This window comes from Terrapene carolina, unplaced genomic scaffold (genome assembly GCF_002925995.2).
Source record: "Terrapene carolina triunguis isolate 2854851 unplaced genomic scaffold, T_m_triunguis-2.0 Scaffold95, whole genome shotgun sequence".
Lineage (NCBI taxonomy): Eukaryota > Metazoa > Chordata > Testudines > Emydidae > Terrapene > Terrapene triunguis.
This window is the reverse complement of record NW_020664446.1, coordinates 20,654,608-20,673,195: the sequence shown is the minus strand read 5'-3', so window position 1 is coordinate 20,673,195 and position 18,588 is coordinate 20,654,608. Positions and strand designations below refer to the sequence as shown.

General features: G+C 41.6%; 1 protein-coding gene across 2 annotated transcripts in view; it reads left to right on the top strand.

Annotated features, from left to right (window-relative positions):
• Positions 1 to 8,810, top strand: part of FAM53B (family with sequence similarity 53 member B) — a 94,892-nt gene extending 86,082 nt beyond the window's left edge. For both annotated transcript variants that reach the window (XM_026650998.2, XM_024210723.3), the window contains exon 4: positions 6,924 to 8,810. In XM_026650998.2, coding sequence (XP_026506783.1) covers positions 6,924 to 7,286 — 363 coding nt within the window. In that variant the 3' untranslated portion in view covers positions 7,287 to 8,810. The remainder of the gene's footprint in view (positions 1 to 6,923) is intronic.
• Positions 8,811 to 18,588: the final 9,778 nt, after the last annotated feature.

Here is an 18,588-nt window from a genome sequence, read left to right as displayed (position 1 = left end):
TGACAAGACAGTCCACTCCTCTCCCCATTGGGCCCTGGGCTAGGACCCAGTGCAGAGGGAAGGCCTGGGTCTCTCTATCTTTCTCAATCTGTCCAGGAGAACTCTGGGGTACTGGGAAATTGATGGGCCACGGCCTGCCTGCTGGCCCCAGAGCGAAACCTGTTATGGGGTTGAAGGACTGTCAAGCCACTAGGCATTGCTGGCCCCCAAGTGAAACCTGCTCCAAGGTGCAATTCCATTTAACTTACTGGAGCTACTCTGGATTTATAATAGTGTAAATGAGATCAGACTCTGGCTCTCTGTCCCTTGAGCTGGAGTTGCAGGAACTCCTAGTGGAAGACTGAATCACAACAATTTATTATATATAACTCTGCATTTGCTTGCAATGACTTGTTTTATTATGATGCTTCATTTAACATAATGCTCAAGGATGTCGATTAAAGCATTTCAGGAGATGATCAATTTGTATAAATTTAGTGCCAGTGCCTTAGGTTTCTGTGTTTTAAAAAAATAATTGAAGCGTAAAGGAGCTGAGACACTGACACCAGATTACTCAATAGATATTTGGGGTCTGACTCCACTCTCTCATTGAGATGAGGCTTACACTGGTGTAAATTACTTCGATTGCATTACTCCTGATGTGAGAGGAGCACCAGAGACAAATCCCCAAACAAATCTGTATAGAGTACTGGAAAATGCCAGCCATCAGCTTCACTTTGAAAATTGGGTTTTTTTAAAATACAAATTTCTAATAAAAAGCCACAGAATTCTTTGTTCGTATAAGCAAGTGAGGCTCCAATGAAGTAAGGCTATGTTACCCCAGTGGTGAATTTAGCCCATAGTCTTTAAGAGAATACAAATGCACATATAAACACAGTATGGAGACAGCACTATTTTCTCCTTTTTATCTCTGCTACCACTGGCTAATATATACATACAAACCTAGTAATGGTGAGTATGAAAAATCAAGCTACTTCATCATTTAAACTCAGGGATCTCATGACCTGCCACCCTATTGAATTCCAGATATGCTACAGGTTTATGTCATATGCAGTTCCCACGTAGAGAAGTGAGAGTTTGTGGGGATGAGAGAGTTTGCATCTAATCAGTTGTTTGTTTGTAATGCATTTATCTGCTTCAGCTTCTAGTTCTTTCAGAAGTGTGTGTCAGATGATCATCTTCATCCAGAACAGATACTTTCTTCTGTGGGCACATTTATTAGATTCATATTCTAAACAGCTAAACCTGAGCATTGGTGGCTACATAGCAGGCTACTTGGCCCATGAAAAAACCCCACATGTTTTTGCTGAAAAGGTCTACACATCTGGTTTTCATCAGAGCCTTCCTCCTTTGGGAATCAAAGCCTTCCTCCTTCTGTGATGCAAAAGCAAGAGATAGGCGTATGGAAAGGAGAGAGAACAAGTCACAGGAGATAATAATTTACACAAAGAGAGAGCATATGTAGCCTTTGCCCTGTGGTTTTACATAACATTCACTCAAAATGGGATGCTAAAATGTTTGTATTGGCTGTGGTAGTCCTTTGGTTATAGAGTAACTGAGGTAAGTAGCAACAAACTTTTGCATCAGAGTAATTGAAGTAGCTGTAGCTTCTAGCGTACACTTTTATTGCTGCATTAAGTCGTATTGTGGATCCCTATAAAAACGTAGATTTTGTTACCCATTCCCTTATACGGATGTACAGTAGGGCACATTTATTAGCTCTCGATACTCATCAGAACATCTAGGGAAGATTTTTTTTCCTCATGGTCCAGACTACGATTAGGAAAAACAGAAGTAGAGACAGTTCCTCAAAAGGCTGTCCCAGGTATTACATGAAGATCCAGTGCATGCTGGGACAGGAAGCTTGTGGAGTGAGAGTCAGTTCTTTGAAGACAATGAGACAGGTTGGATGTGTTGCATATGGCTACGGGGGAGGAGTGGGGGGCACATGTCTGCCGAAATTTAATGAGCTCCTGCTGTTTTGGTCTGAGAGCAACATTTGCTTAAAATCAAGTCTGAGCTAAATGGTGTTTCTAGCCAGAATAATTCATGTTTTGCTGGATGCGGGGGGAATAGGGCCTCAGTAGCAAATTGAAGGGTAGTCTCCCCTCGCCCCCCCCACCCCGGAAACCTAGCAGCTGGTGCATTCTAAAGCAATAAAAGGGAAAAGATGTTTCTCAGCATTATTTTTATGAATCATGGATATCAGTAATCCTGGGAGGGGAAGATAGCAGTATGGTCCCATCGTCTCCCCCAGGGACAGGCACATCACTTCTACTCACCCTTTCAAACCACTGCATCTAGCACTGCTCAGATAGTGTGTGCACACCACATTGCCAGAATGTGTCATTAAAAAAAATAGATGTGGCCATGTAAAATGGCTGTGTGGTCTTTGGTGTCCTCTTTCGGAAAGTTTGTTTATGGCAATATAAGTCTTGATATCCTCTCTATGGATGCAATGAGTTTATTACACCATGTAAATTGCATAGGAAACAGCCCATCTATTACATTCACACATGTATGCATGGGGGTCATCTAAGTCACTCAATTTCGCTTAGACCACTGTTGGGCAACCTGCGGCCTGTAGGCCGCATGCGGCCCATCAGGGTAATCTGTTGGCGGGCTACCAGACCGTTTGTTTACATTTGCACGGCCGCCTGCAGCTCCCAGTGGCTGCGGTTCGCTGTTCCCAGCCAATGGGAGCTGCAGGAAGCAGCGCAGGCCTGGCCGCTACTTCCCGCAGCTCCCATTGGCCGGGAACGGCGAACTGCGGCCACTGGGAGCTGAATATGTTGAACAGCATTGGTCCCAGTACAGATCCTCGGGGGACCCCGCTATTTACTGCTTTCCATTGTGAAAACTGACCAATTTTTCCTTCCCTTTGTTTCCCATCTTTTAACGAATTACTGATCCATGGGAGGACCTTACCTCTTATCCCATGGCTTCTTATTTGCTTAAGAGCCTTTGGTGAGGAACTTTTCAAAGGCTTTCTGAAAGTCCAAGTTTACTATATTGACTGGCTCACTCTCGTCCACATGCTTGTTGACCCCCTCAAAGAATTTTAATAGACTGGTGAGACGTGATTTCCCTTTAAAAAAGCCTTGTTGACTCTTCCCCAACATACTGTGTTCAGCTGTGTGTCTGAGAATTCTATTCTTTACTATAGTGTCAACCAGTTTGCCTGGTACTGAAGTCAGGCTCACCAGCCTGAAAGTGCCAGAATCACCGCTGGAGCCTTTTTAAAATGTCCTCCAGTCATTTGGTACAGAGGCTGATTTAAGTGATAGGTTACATACCACAGTTAGTAGTTCTGCAATTTTGTATTTGAGTTCCTTCAGAACTGTTGGGTGAATACCCTCTGGGCAAGACTATAATAGGGTCCAAAAAAGAACTAGATACATTCATGGGATAGGTCCATCAATGGCTGTTAGCCAGGATGGGCAGGGATGGTGTCCCTAGCCTCTGTTTGCCAGAAGCTGGGAATGGGCGACGCGATGGATCGCTTGATGATAACCTGTTCTGTTCATCCCCTCTGGGGCACCTGGGATTGGCCACTGTTGGAAGACAGGATACTGAGTTAGATGGACCTTTGGCGTGACCCAATATGGCTGTTCTTATGTCCTGGAAACGCATTACTGTTTAATTTATTAATTTGTTCAAAACCTCCTCTACTAACACCTCAATCTGGGAGAATTCCTCTGATTTGTCACCTAAAAAGAATGGCTCAGGTGTGGGAGTCTCCCTCACATCCTCTGCAGTGAAGACTGACACAAAGAATTCATTTAGCTTCTCTGCAATGGCCTTGTCTTCCTTCAGCATGGGTGCCTGAACAATTTGTAGAGTGGGGGTGCTGAGAGCCATTGAACCAAACTGTAAACCCTGTATATGATGGAAACTGCTGCTGCACCCCCAGCACACCTAGTTCCAGCACCTATATACTTGAGTGCCCGTTTAGTACCTTGATCATCCACCCTGCCATTAAAGCCTGCCTGTGAGATGTGCTGAATCAGTGCATTTCCCAGGGCAATTGATCCATTCGTCCGTGGGCAGCCCCTCCCACTTTCTAAATCACACTCAGGAAGTGTAACCGAAAAGGGACCAGACTGTGAACTGTGCTCTTTTGAAACGCCATGTAGGTTTTGCAGTCCACCATGGTGCACCATCATTACCAGTGAGCCCAAACTGTACATCTGGAGGTGACTCAGAAATGTGATTGGATATTCTTGTGTCAAATTCATGCTGAGTATTATCATCTGACCAGCAGTGTGGTTTGTGTGATACTCCTAATAGAATGGGGATTTTTCACACCAGCATTCCAAAATACAGTGAGCAGATTAGCAGCGCATGCTTGTAGTATAACATTGATCTGTTCTGAAAGCTAATTATAACCCTAGCCTTGAATTAAAATAATCATGGTTCTACATGAGGATATATCAACATGAACTAAACATGTTAACCACCCTTATCTGCCTATAGCTCTGATACAGCACTCAGATACAGTGCTGAGTGTATAGAAATATGTAGCTAGAGAGCTTAGACAGGATATGGCCAGACCAGATTTCTGTGAAATGAGTTAATGCTTACATTATAGCATCACATGGTTGGCTTTCGTTTTGGGAGAAGTGTGCACAAACCGCTGGATATCCATGCATTGCTTTAACTGGCACTGTAGATGCCAAGGATTTTTAGATTCATGGGGCACAGATGGAATTACCAGAAACTAATCATTAATAATAGGCTACCTTTCAGTGTTAGCAGGTGCAAGGACATTTTGTCAGTCTGAGGGGAGCGACATTATTTCCTGTAATATTTTCAGTGGTCACTTGACTTCTTAAAGTTATCTTTGTGCTTTCTTAAAGTCCTTGTTTAACTCAAAAGGTATTTGCTTTCGTTTCTTATCATCAGCTAATGTTAGATTTCCACAGGTCTTTGTTTTTGTGAGACTTCCATCCCTTTCCCTAGGTTTTGCACCTTTGCATTGCCTCTGTCCATCTGTCTTTCTGGTCTCTCCCTCTTCAGTTCTTTTTGCCTCTTTTCACAAACCACTGGAAAATTCAGATCAGGGATTTCCTGTTCTACTGCAAATTGCACTGGTCCCTGGGTATTCCTTGTTGCAGTACGTGCTTTGCTTACATAGTGAACATCAGGAGAGTGGCAATTTATTTTAATTAAGATAAGTGATTAGAATTTTGTTTGTTTCTTTTAAAAAGTGTCACTACAAATATGTATGCATGTGCAGTCAGCAGTATCTCCAGGGACGAGAACTGTCATGTCATACATACCGTAACTTAACATGAGCAATTCTAAATGCCGGCAAAGATCTCATCATTGTCAGTGTTTTGAAATCATTTTGATCTGACAGTATGTGAGCTAAATAAAGAGTTTCAAGAAACTACAACCAACCACAAAGCCTGTTTCATGCAGAGATGAGCGATACAGAGATCTTGTGTTCCCCTTAATAAACGGGCATGGTACTGAGATACAGTGCTCATCACTGTAGCATAACCACAAAGGCCCCAATTCAGAAAAGCACTTAAGCACATGCTTAAGCACATGCTTAAGTCCTAAAGACATCAATGGGTCTTAAGCACATGCTTAAAATTAGGGTCCTAATCCATATAAAATGGAGCCGGTTCTCCATTCTCTACTACAGAGGTGCAGCCTGCAGAGACTACAAGCTTAAAGGCTTTCCTCAATCTGGCCATAGATTTAAACAATTTGTAATGAGAAAGACGTATTTTGGAGCAATACTGCAAGCGCTCCTAGGAAAGGGAGAAGTCTCCTTGCTCAGTAGCTGTGATCCTTTTATGCATGATATTTCAGTTATATCAGCTTGTCCAAAATGTCCCATCAAATGGCAGTAAATGGCTTTTAAAAAAATAAATTCATTTAGTTACAATTGGATGGATCTGGGCTGAATGAGTTCTCAGATCTCAAGGTCCTAAAGCAGCCAGGCTGGGGTAATGTGTAATATATCCAAAACTAAGTGGGTACATTTGCATCCAGCAGACATTACAGAAGGTGGAAGAAATGCAAGAACTACTGCAAAGGGAACTAACAGTACGCCTGGATTTTCAGCATGTAAATTGCTGCTGATGAGAATACCTAATTCTTACTGGCAGATTTGGGGAAAGTAACATATTACGTCTTCGAGGGCTTCAGAGAGACAGGTTGTCTGCTCGATCGGTTTGCTGATGGGATTTTTCTTTTTCACAAAGGGTTTACTAAGTGTAATTATTATCTTTTGAGAGACTTGAACAGCATTCTCCGCACTGGCTTCTGAAGACTCTAAAGATGAACATTTCAATTAATCATTTTGAATGCTGTTGGAATTCACTTATAGATCTCTGAGGCCAGAAGGGAATTTTAGATCATCTAGTCTGACTTCCTGGATAACACAAGCCTTAGAATTCCATCTGTTTACTCCTGTATGCAGCCCAAACCCAATAAGTTTGCCTAAAGCATATCTTTCAGCAAGGCATCCTGTTTCGATTTGAAGACAAAAAGAGATGGCGCATCCACCACTTCTTTCGTAGCTTGGTCCAATATTAATTTATCTCTATGAAAAAATTGGGCCTTATTTTTATTATGAATTTGCCTGGCTTTATCTTACAGCCACTGGTTCTTGTTATGCCTTTCTCTGCTAGTTTAAAGAGCCCTTTAGTACCTGGGGTATTTTCTCCCCGGGATATTCCTTAGAAAATATCTATGTCATGAAATGTCCATGGTGGAGTGCGGGGGAGGGGGAAGGAAGGGGAGAACACCGGTAAGTGTACAATAAGGACCAATTTTGCTCTCGCATGGAGATGTCTTAAGTGAAGTAGCACATTTTCCCCTCTCTCTAAATTCAGCTGATTCTCTGACCTTGTTTGTGCAAACTGAATGCCATTGTTTCATGTGCCTGTTTTCTGTTCCCTCTGCAGAATCGTCAAACCTTTAACAGCCTTAGCTGCCTTAGCACCACAGTGGACGACTGCGCTCAGCAGAATCAGTTCTGCCCTGGTATCAACAGCCCCAAGTCATGGACAGCATCTCCTTCCTCCTCTGATGTCATGCCAGGCAGGACACCAGCCTGCACCCCCGTGCCAGAGCCACACTCAAACGCAGAAGAATGTAGCGTTAGCAAAGACGACCTCTCTTGGGAAGAGTCAGACTATTGTGCCACGGAAGATGAGAGCAATAGAAAAGAAGATGAAAGGGCTTCATGGAACAGTAGTGGAACAGGGGGGCGGAATGTCTTTCCACTAGATGGTGAATTAGACATTGAGCAAATAGAAAACAATTAAAGAATATTGTTTGCGTCAGGGTTTGGGGATGTGACTTAAGAACAGTGAGTAGTAAAATCTCCTAGGTTTAATACTTGGGTTATACTGTATTTAGGCATAAAAGCAAATCAATGTTCTCGTCCTATCAGCAATAGGAGACAAAAGCAGCCTTGCCAAAATTTCATCAGGTATCCTGAGCAATTTTTTTTTTAAATCTTGAAATTCTATGTAACTACTGTAGCCAGATATCAGCTCGTTTGGTTAAAATAGCCCATGGGGCTTTGGAAAGAAGCATTCTAGAGATCTCCAAACTGCATTTTCCCCCCCTCCACCATTAAGTCAACAGCTTTTAGTAAACTTGAAATTGCAGGTGTTGGAATAGCTGCAATTTCTTAGTGAATATGTGTGTTTAGATTTTTTTTTTAAGGACTGGAAAATAAAGTACTGGTTTTGATTCACAAACTAGGGACTGTCTAGTACAGAGAGCCAGACTGAGAGGGGCTATGTTATGCCTCAGTGGGACCCTCATCAGCCCGGGCTTTCTGGGCAGCAAGCTATAAGGAATGTTTCATTTTAAGTGATTCCTACCCCTTCTTCTGATTTCATACTGCACCTTAGACGCTAGGAGAGGGGAGATTGCAAGAGGGCGATGAATCCTTAGTTTAACCTGTCATCCTGGAGATCATTATTCAGCTCAAGTCTGAGTGAGGGATCTTATAACTGAAACCCTGCAGTCTTACTTAGGCAACACTCCTACAGTCATAACCACAGAATCATCCCATATTGCCTTGCCATAAAGCCTTTTTAGTCCTGCAGGCATCAACAGAGCCATGAGAGGGAAATCACAAGCATAGTGCTTGACATTTGATCATGATCACAGCAAAGGATTTATATTTTCAGTTTCCTTAATTCAACGAAAGCAGAGGGTAGGGAATGCACAATAAAAACAACCCCCCTGGGGCCAGATCAACAGCTGACATAAGTTACCTTTGACATCAATGGCATTATGCCTGCTGAGGATCTGGCCCATGTCTCAGTGTTTGGGAACTTCAGATCAGTGTTAGAGCTGTGCCGGGCATTAGCATAAGAGCAAATTCTGCTGTTTCCAAAAGAAGTTGCTATTAGACAGAGCTGCTTTAGTGTTCTTCCTTTCAAGCCCCTCTTTTAGCCCCAGTGGAAAAATAGTCCAGCTTTCTATTGGGCTTGTGAAAGCAGGGCTTTTAGAAGAGGCGGCTCAGTGTTTGGCAGGTAACATGAGTTCTAATGGTGACTGTTCTGATCTCGCTCTCATACCAGCGTCAATCTGAGTATGTCCATTGTAGTCAGTGGAGCGAAGCCAGTAGAAAACTGGTATAAGTGAGATCAGAATTGGAGACTTAACAATAAAACAAAACAAACGTCCCAACAGGCTCAGATTTTCTTAGATGTCCTTGTCCAGTGTGATAAGAGCACATTTATTAAAGCCTTTGTGCTTGTCGGGCACGTTTGGCAGGCAACATAGGGTGAAATTCTGAGCCAGTGGCAAAACTCAGTGGCTTTAATGGGCGGGGGGGGGGGGGGGCTGGATTTCACGTTTAGTTTTGCTGAAGACTGAAGGTTCTTCATCACTGTAGGAAAGTCCAAGTGAGTCATTTGCCTCTTTTTGAAGAACTCGTGTGAAAGCCCATCCAAGGTTTCATACACCAAAACCTTTTGGATTACTCCTCTGCTTCTACCTACATCTTGCCAGCCTTTTCTCCAGTACTTCTTATTCAGGGATGTGATATTTTTTTTCTCTCTTTTAAGGGTTCATTTTTTAAAAAAAACACACGTTTGTTTTAAATTTGGCATGGAACTCATAATGACTGTGAGCTGACGTACAGAACACAGCCAGCACAAAAGCATCTGGTGCAGCATTCGCCCTGTCTAAACTGATGGACAGCTTGATCTTACTGCGCTTGAGGATTTCCACAGCGCCAATGCTGTACAGGGCTTGTTGCCAATGGTCATCCATGTTGTTAGGGCGTATGCGATAGGTGAGATGAGAAATCGCTTTCCAATCACTTAGGATTGGATTTATCCTGTGATTTACCAAATCACAGAAATAAAACACATTCAGTCAGAGAGGGTTTAACCCCTGTCCCGCTAACAAATCCAGATGTTCCGTGCTTTCGTTCGGCGTGTTTTACTGTGAAATGGTTTGATATAAAATGCAGTCTGATGATTTGACAAAGTAAGCTCTCAAGATGTTGAAAAGCCAGGTAGCAGCACTGAAAGCTTTCCCTTTCCCTGCCCCCATTTTTAGCAACGATAAAGTGGTGAACATTACGTTTATACAATTTATTATCCCTTTTCCCTTGGTAAAATAAGCTGTTCACTTGCTAACAGGTCTATGAGGAAACAATCTTTTCTTTTCTTTTTTACTTATAGGAGAGCAATATCCTAGATATGGAATTTTAATCACATCTTCTTATGTTACTGCACTTTTTTTCTGCAGTGGTTCAAGATGTGTGTAGCATCTAGTATCACAGTGGAATCCATCCAGTTGTATAGCTTTATAAAGTGTCCAGTCAAATTGCACAGAGTGTTTTGTTTGTAACCATGTTAATTTCAGCTCTCTCTCTAGATACGATACTGGCACAAAGTGGAAGCCAAACAAGTAATAATTTGGGGGGGATGGGGATGATTTTATTTTTAATGTTCTGGAATTACACAGCTCTGTGAAAACAATATTTTGTTCCATGTATTAATCAAGAAAACACACCTTGTCTAAATCCTTTAGGCACATCATTTTGAAAGTGTGCATTCAGACGGTTGTATGCCCGAGTTGTGGATGCATAAAGGTAATCATGCACACATTGAACCTTGCATTCAGAAGTGCATTCTGTGACATATGCACAATACTACCTGGGACACATGCACTTTTGTGTGCACACTTTTTAAAAGACACACTGACAAAATATCAGTTTCCTCAAAAGCAGACTATCTATACAGTGAAACCTCTAAAGCAATGGGTCTCAACCAGGGGTACGTGTACCCCTGGGGATACACAGAGGTCTTCCAGGAGGTATCTCAACTCATCTAGATCAGTGTTTCACAACCTGGGGGGCATGGATTAGGAGGGTTGCAAGTGCAGGGTGGGTGTTAGGGGGTGGCAAGCAGGGCAATTGCCTGGGGCCCCACGCCACAGGGCACCCCAGAAAGCTAAGTTACATGTTTAGCGGCGCTCAGGCTTGAGCCCCAGGCAGCAGGCCTCAGGCATCAGACTCCTGAAAGGGGTACAATAGTCTGGAAAGGTTGAGAACCGCTGCTCTAAAGGAACTGACAAGAATAAGATGCTTTTGGGTAGTGCCCTTCTCATAAAGAACTGCTACTCAGTTCAGTCTGGGATGGTCTCTTCTGCTGGAAGATTGCCTAAGAAGGGTGGTTTCTTCTCTGTATGAGAGACTATTTTGTTAATGTTTTAGTGTCTATTTTACCTTTTATAGCCACACATCATACCATTTAGCTTCAATGACTATTTTGAGTCTTCCTGTGCAAGTGAAATGACTGGTATTTCCCCTCAAATGATATTTCCTAAGCTCTGCTGGTGGCGTAGCTCTGAGACATCATTAACATCAAATCAGCTACCAGTTGGACTGATCGAACAGTGTGCAAACGCTCCCAAAACCTTTACTGTCAGTTCTGGCTCCTGAACTGTTAGTACTGCCCCAACTTATACAGCACCAATCTTGTTCCCATTCCCTCTCCTCTGTCAAGAGGTTGCCTCTCTACTGTGTATCCCGCTGCTGCAGCCCCTTCTTTCTGACCTCTACAGCTCCACAGAGGTCAATATTCCTAAGCCTGACAGCTCACAGATGCAGTGGTGCAGTGGTTTACAGATGTAGTGCATTGGACCATCACCACAATGCTTCTAGAGTATCTCTCTAGAAGTATCTAGAGTATCTTTTGCTATGCTGATTTGTGAAAACCTGGACTGACTTGTTTTTTAGTTGTTTTCTTTTAGAGCTATAGAAGCACTCTGGTATTTACATATCTCCGACTTTTAATTCATAAGGGCTTTTATTTTTTAAAGGGCTGCTATGCCATGTTAAAACATGCACAGTAGGAAAGTGACCAAATGGATCACTACCCAGCTGTATTCAACATAGCAGTAGCATACAGTTTACATTGCAGCACAACCTGTTTGCCTTACTAAAGATGCTTCTACAATGAGCAATGGCCTTAGATGGGCACATTAGCATAGACACAAACTACAGTTAGCAACAATTTTAGGCCACAGTGGTGTTTTGTTTTGAGGGTTGGTTTTTTGTTTTGTATGATTTTTGTACTGATTTTCAGGTTAATAAAGCCTTACTTTTTAAAAGTTTTTCTGTAGAGATAAAACATTTCCGGATTTATATGTATATTAAAACAATTTAAAAAATCGGAACTAGAATATAGTATGTGCCTCAGATTCCGGGGACATCCTGTTGATTGTAAAATTAGAAGGTGTGTTGCTCTTCAGAACATGATGGAAGCTCAGCGAGATCTTACACATGCAGTGACACCAGCTTAAAAACAATGGATCCCTATGGTGAGGATTTATTAGCTTTTTAGGACTTCACCAATATTACACAGATGCTTTGAATAACCCGTACTTCAAATTCCTACCATATGCAAGAGTCTGGCACTATGGAGCAAATGATTTTATATGCTAGGTAATTAACAGTCTAATCATCATGGAGATAGACAGTGACTGATTTGGAACATGGATCAATTTGGACTACAGACATTTAATGATGACAGCAAAATATCAACAGCAATAAAATTTCAGCATTCAATAAAATTATTTTTAAAAAGTATATTAGTGGATAATGTCCTTCTTGTTAGCACTGCTAACATACTCACAGGGAATTTGCTGTGTATTTGCAGGTATAGCTCATTGAGGTTGTTCTATGAAAGATTGCAATACATCTTCATATGGAAAAAAGAAGACACAAAGGAAGTATTTGTAGAATAGATTGTAATTTCTCACATAATAGCCTATTTGGCCAATAAAGTTGTGTTTCAAGTGCATTGTTTAAAAATCCTGGATGACAGGACAATGGACTTATGTAGGACGTTTTAGGATTGTAGCAGTGCTTTACAGAGTCTGTTTTTGATGTTTAAGAATCGAAAGAAGATGACAGACAAAAAAAGCCTTCTGAAAGCTATGAACTGAAGTAAGAGTCTCTCCGTGTTAATTGCACAAATGCAAATGTACGTAAATGTATACAAAGTTGGATTTGTAGAAGGTGTAATCTTTGTTCAAAGACTGTTCTTTCACCTGAAAGTCAAGAAGACTGCTGATTTGTACTCTCTCAATGACTTTATTGCACTAGAGCAACTCAGTCTCAGGAATTTGCTTGTTACTTTTACTATGTAAATAAAGCTTCCTGGTTCAATAACCGGCTGCCCAGCACTGGTCTTTGTTTATGCTTTGCTATGTTTCTCCATTACCAGGGTACCGCTGGTGTTGACAGAAGACTTCCTCTCCTGCTATAAAGACATGGAGCTTTGTGCTGTGGTTGTTCGGCTAGGTGGGCCTTACCAAAGGCAACAAATACCTTTTAAATCTCTGGGAATAACCATGGTGCCTGAAAAAAACAAGTTCCCAAATAATCTCCCTCACATCTGTACACAAACAGGACCCTCCACATGAATTTCCTTCCTGTCCTACATGGAAAGAGGTTGGAGATCAGCCACTGCTGTGATAGCTTCACTCTTTCCTCTGGACCCCACAGACACACCTATGCAGGTTCAGTTCTACAGTGGGGGAGAGGCAGAGACTAGGTAGAGTGGTGGATTGTTGCCCTAACCACCCTGCAGAAATTCCACTAGAAATTTATCACAGTCTGGGACTACTCTATCTTTTCCACAGGAACCTCTGGAGCAGCCATGGTGATGGGAAGCCATTGACCTCTTCCACATGGACTGCATTCATGAGGCTCCCAGTAGCCAATGGATCACAACCCTTGAGTAATGGTGCTGCCCACACATACCACGGTAGGGCTAGTATTTCTGTGCAGTTTTACAGAAATAGACACAAATTTACTGTTGAGGAACAAAGATAACAATTGAGTCTGTTCCTTTAAAGGAAAGGAAATCTAGTAACCTCCCCTCAAATAATAATTGGTTATCTATATTTGGGTTTAGAAGGGCATGTTTACCTTTTGCCCTCACTGAACCTTAATATAACATATATATGTTCATTTTTCTTACAGCATTGAAGTACAATACTATATTTCCTCTGATTTGCTGTGCATTTGTATCATATTTATATAATGATTTAAGAGAGTCGAGCAAAAGAAATAAGGAATTGATGCACAGAACAAATGGATAACAGAAAGACATATACAACACATACACAATTTGGTTCATGATTTTTTGGGTGCCAAAAATAATTAAACCTTCTTTATAGTAGATGACCTGTACTACTTAGAGCCATTAGATAATTCACTGGTTCAGTGACACTTTTGATTGCTGTCTTTAATGAGGGTTTATGTTGCCCATTACCAGGAATTAGTACCAGTCAAGCTGGCTTCAAAAAAAATGTCATATATGCAACAACAGCATAACATTAGTTTCACTGCGCACTTGTGGGGTTGTTGTAGTTGTATCATCATGAGATCAGGATGCAAAAATAAGGTGAGTGGGTGAATACCAAAACCTTCCTCAGACCGCTGAATTGAAGGTGCAGATAATAATAATATTGGTGGGCTTATCCTAGGCCGTATCCATCTTAGGGCTGTCAATTAATCACAGTTAACTCACATGATTAACTCAAAAAAATTAATCGTGATTAAAAAAAATTAATTGTGATTAATCACAGTTTTAATTGCACTGTTAAACAATAGAATCCCAATTGAAATGTATTAAATATTTTTGGATGTTTTTCTACATTTTAAAATATATTGACTTCAATTACAGCAGAGAATACAAAGTGTACAGTGCTCACTTTATATTATTATTTTTATTACAAATATTTGCACTGTAAAAATGATAAATTAAATAGTATTTTCAATTCACTTCATACAATACCATTATGCTGAGGGCTTCTGATTTTTGGTTTTAAACACTAGTAAACCCCCCTCTAATAAAAATAAAGATAGGTGTTTGTCCATTAAACACTGGAAAAGATTACTTGTATTGAAGGGCTTGTCTACAAGGGGCAGCAATGGAGGTATGATTTCTAAGGTGCTCTAATGTGTTGCACATTAGTTGGTCCGCGTAGACCCTGCTAATGCGCTTTAACATAGTGCTGTTTGACACCACACTCGGGAACATTACAAAGAGATTACTTGTTACACTGTTTACTATTGCAATGAGTAATGTACATAATATGCAGTATTACAGTATGTACAAGGAGGCAGGCCTGAAATGCCCTCGTATGACAAGTGCAATAAGAAAGGGTCACAGCACACCAGCTGCTTAGGTTCTGGCATTACAAAAAAAATATTATACTTCGCACTTATAACCCAGGGTCTTAAAGTGGTTTATAAGCACTGCTTAACAAATCCTCATCACCCCCTTTCCATGTATTATTACTCCCATTTAACAAATGGGGAAACTGAGGCAGAGAACATTTAAGTGACTTGTCCAAGGTCACTCAAGAAGCCTGAGGCCCATTAGAACACAAATCTTCTGCATCTCAGTCCAGTCTAAGACACAAGCTCATTCTTATGGTTAAAAAGCAAAGGGAATTTAGGATTTGCCTATTAATTCACTGTCCTAAATCAAGGCTAAAGGATATTTTTTGAATGTGACAAGCTAATTCCTGATAATTGCAGCCATACAACCAGACAAAGCAGGCAGCAGCTGACCTAAGGCCAAGTTAGGAGGAAGTTCTGAGGCAGTGAGTGACGCAGTTCAGTACCAGTTCTGTATGATTAGATGACACATCCTTTCTCTAAAGCTGTTTAGAGGAGGGCATGGAGTTTCTATTGTAATCAGATGAAAGTTCAGGAAGGATTGGATTTGTAAGAGTTTGTGTGAAGCAAAGTTTTGTTTTGTTTTTTAAATAGTTACTGATGTTAAGGAAATTGTTTTTTATGCCTATAATCCCAGCTGATCAGAGACTTCGAACAGTAGGGACAGTTTTTCTTACAATATTGAAATGAGAGGTGGGGAGGGGAGAGAAGGCCTGATCTTTAGGGTTTTAAAGAACTGCTTTCTTTGGTACTGAAACCAAAGCCAGCTTCCATATGGGGTCCTGATTTTCAGAACTGCTGAGCCCCCCGCACTCCAAATGAAGTCAGTGGTAACTGCATGTGCCCTGCTTCTCTGAAAATCAACCCTGTGAATTTCTTTTAAGAAATGCTCACAGGAAGTTCTAAAACAAGTGGACGAGAGAATTAAAATGAGCAGGAATTCAAGCAACCTGCCCCTCCTATCCTTTTGTATTCTGATATTGACTAGGTGTCAGCAGCTGAGGCATCCTACAGGCAGTTGGGATATTAAATATCATGGGGCAGTGTTTGAATATTATAAAGCCCTGGGTCAGTGTGTGGCTGATTTAAATAAAGTTAATAATGCTTAAAAAGAGGTCTAGGGAGTGGACACTGGCTCCATTTTAGCAATAAATAGTAAACTCAACTTAGCACTTCTCAGCAGCCGTATTTGCTGCGTAGATTCAGCTGGGCTGCAGAGAGAGGCATTTGACTTGGAGTGCCCTTAACATGACATTTACCGCAACATGCACTGTGCTATCTCCAGTAGATCTCCCACGGGGAAATTTATCAAACAGATACGGGTCAGAGGGTTCAGGTAGCTACAGTAGTTAGGGTGTGGTGTGGGTGTTTGGTATCCAAGAGAATTGGAGGCGAGCATAGAAATAAATACTGCAAAGGAAACAAAGGTGATTGAAAAGCCCTATTTATAAAGTAGTCCTGCGCCTTCCTGAGGAGGTAGAGGAGCTGATTAATACAGCTGCAAAATCTTTTTAACTCCACACTACAGTATACACCTATTTTAGTTATCTGAGATATGCTCTGCGCACTCCACTTCCTATCATGATCTGGATTGGTTTGTGTTACACAACTCTGTTTTCTTTAATCCGCAGTTAAAGAGAACTGTAATCCACTCTCCTGAAAATCAGTGGCCGCTCTCCCAGAAGCCTGAGTGAGACTTTGATGAAAGGCTTGTCAATGCAGTGAGACTGAATAGCGATAGATAACACAGAGATATTCATTTAGAATATGGCAGGAGTATTACCATTCAGTTATAAAAGCAGCCCTATCCCCATTCTGAAGGTCATGAGGAAGTGACAGTACTGATCTTGCAGTGAAACTTTAGCACCATTTATAGCCAGGGCAATTTCCCCAGCAGAAAGATATACCCTCCCCACAGTGCAAGAATGGAGACCGTGTATAGAGCATATTCACAGTGCTAAGACTTGACTTTCAGGTCCACAGCAAACATTGCAACCTACAGAGGCAATAACACCAGTAGGTTATCACAACATGGCTTAAAATCAAATATTTTACAGTGATGGCTGGAGGACTAGTAGAGCCCAAGGCTCAGCTGGTATTTTACAGTAAGTCTGCCCCTATTGACTCTGGAGATTTAAGGCACAAGTGACAGCACCTGGGAGAACTGAAATGCTTGGGTCAGATTTTGGTAGCAGGAAGAGAACTAACCTTTTCCTTCTGCCCACATCCCCCACCCAAAGACACTCCAATCCCACTAGCTGCCTGCATTTGCTACTCGTTAGTTGCCAACACCTCATTAGTGTTTGTTACCTAAATTAATTACCTTTTCTGTTACAGGTTGTTCACATGCTAAAACTTTAAAGTATTTAAACCAGTTCTTTGGTAGTTAGAGCCACTGCTCTTGAATGAAGATGAACAAGAAACAGTCTAGGAAGGGAACAAGGGCATACTTGATTGTTTTTACTAACTTGTTGAGCTGAACTGATTTGAATGTGATTACATTAGTCATAACCCCACACATCCCCTGGCCCTATAATAGCTGTGTCATTCCACTGTATCTGAACATGTATTTGTACAATACTGTGCTAAGTTTGGTGGCTCTCCAGAGTTTCTAACTATTTTCACTCATTCTTCTGTTTGTCACCTTCTCCAATATGGCAAAGAAGGGCCCATCCTGCATGATAGGTTCTGGGACTAGTGCTGAGAAAAGGTTATGGCACAGCATTTTAGCACTAAGTTGTATTTGGGCAAACCACTTTAGTTAATATAGACAACGTGGGTAATATACCATAGGAGTTAGCATTTTTATAGTGCTTTGTCTACTCCTTAACCCTCACAACACTCCTGAGGCAGGTACTTAAATGTTACTCTGTTTTTGATAGATGATGAAACTGAGACAGAAAGGTGAAGTGACTTGGCCAAGGCCACACAGAGTCAGTGGGAGAGCTCAGATTAGCTCTCGAGGTGATAACCTGACTCCCAACCTTCTGCTTATTCCTCCAAACCCCACCATTTTACAACCACCAAGCTCCCCCCATTGCTGTCTAAAGCCTCCCCGCTGACCACTAGGTTCTTTTCTGGTGCATTAGAGCTTACGGATGTTTTCTTCCATTATTAAGGCTCTTATAAGAACTTTGGATAACATTGCTGCACTGTGTGTGCAGATGGTTAAAGCTTCATATTGTGTGTTATATGAAGAGTTTATAGAAATTGGAGCTAGAAGAGACCTGTTACATCAGCTAGTCCTTTCCCATCTAGCAGCGCATAACACTCCAAGGAGCAGATTTACTAGTGGTTTGTCCAGGCTAGTTTTAAATGTCTCGAGCAATGAGGTTTCTACCACTACCGTTGGGAAATTATGCCACAATCACCTAGATAAAAAAGATGGCTCCACAAAGTCTCATCTTCCCCCAAAAGGGGGGCATGTCTGTAAATAATAGGTCAGGTAAGGAATTTGCCATAGGGTAGCAGAACAGTCCTGTCTCTCCCAGTACTAAACACTCCCTCCCCCATAAAAAGGCCCACAACTGCCTGAGTGCAGCTTCTTATGCACCTGAAGGCTCCCTTTGTTGACTGCACCCACTCATTCACAGCTGGGTGACTGACAGACTGATTAGGGATTTTGGCTGGTTGCAGCTTTTTTAAAGGGGCAGTTCACAGGACCTTCAGTTGAGTTCCTAAGGGACTGATCTTTTACATATATATAGGCAAAACCCAAGGATGCTGTATAATAGATCTGTGTGTGATGCCATGCCGGTCCCTTGTTGTTGGGAGGTACTATCTGTACATTTAGGGGAGACAAAAATCTCCTCACTTCCACTTCCAACTCCTTTTGATCTCACCTAAACGGCTCTCACAAGCACATTCTTGGAGAAAAGAGGCAGCAAGCATTT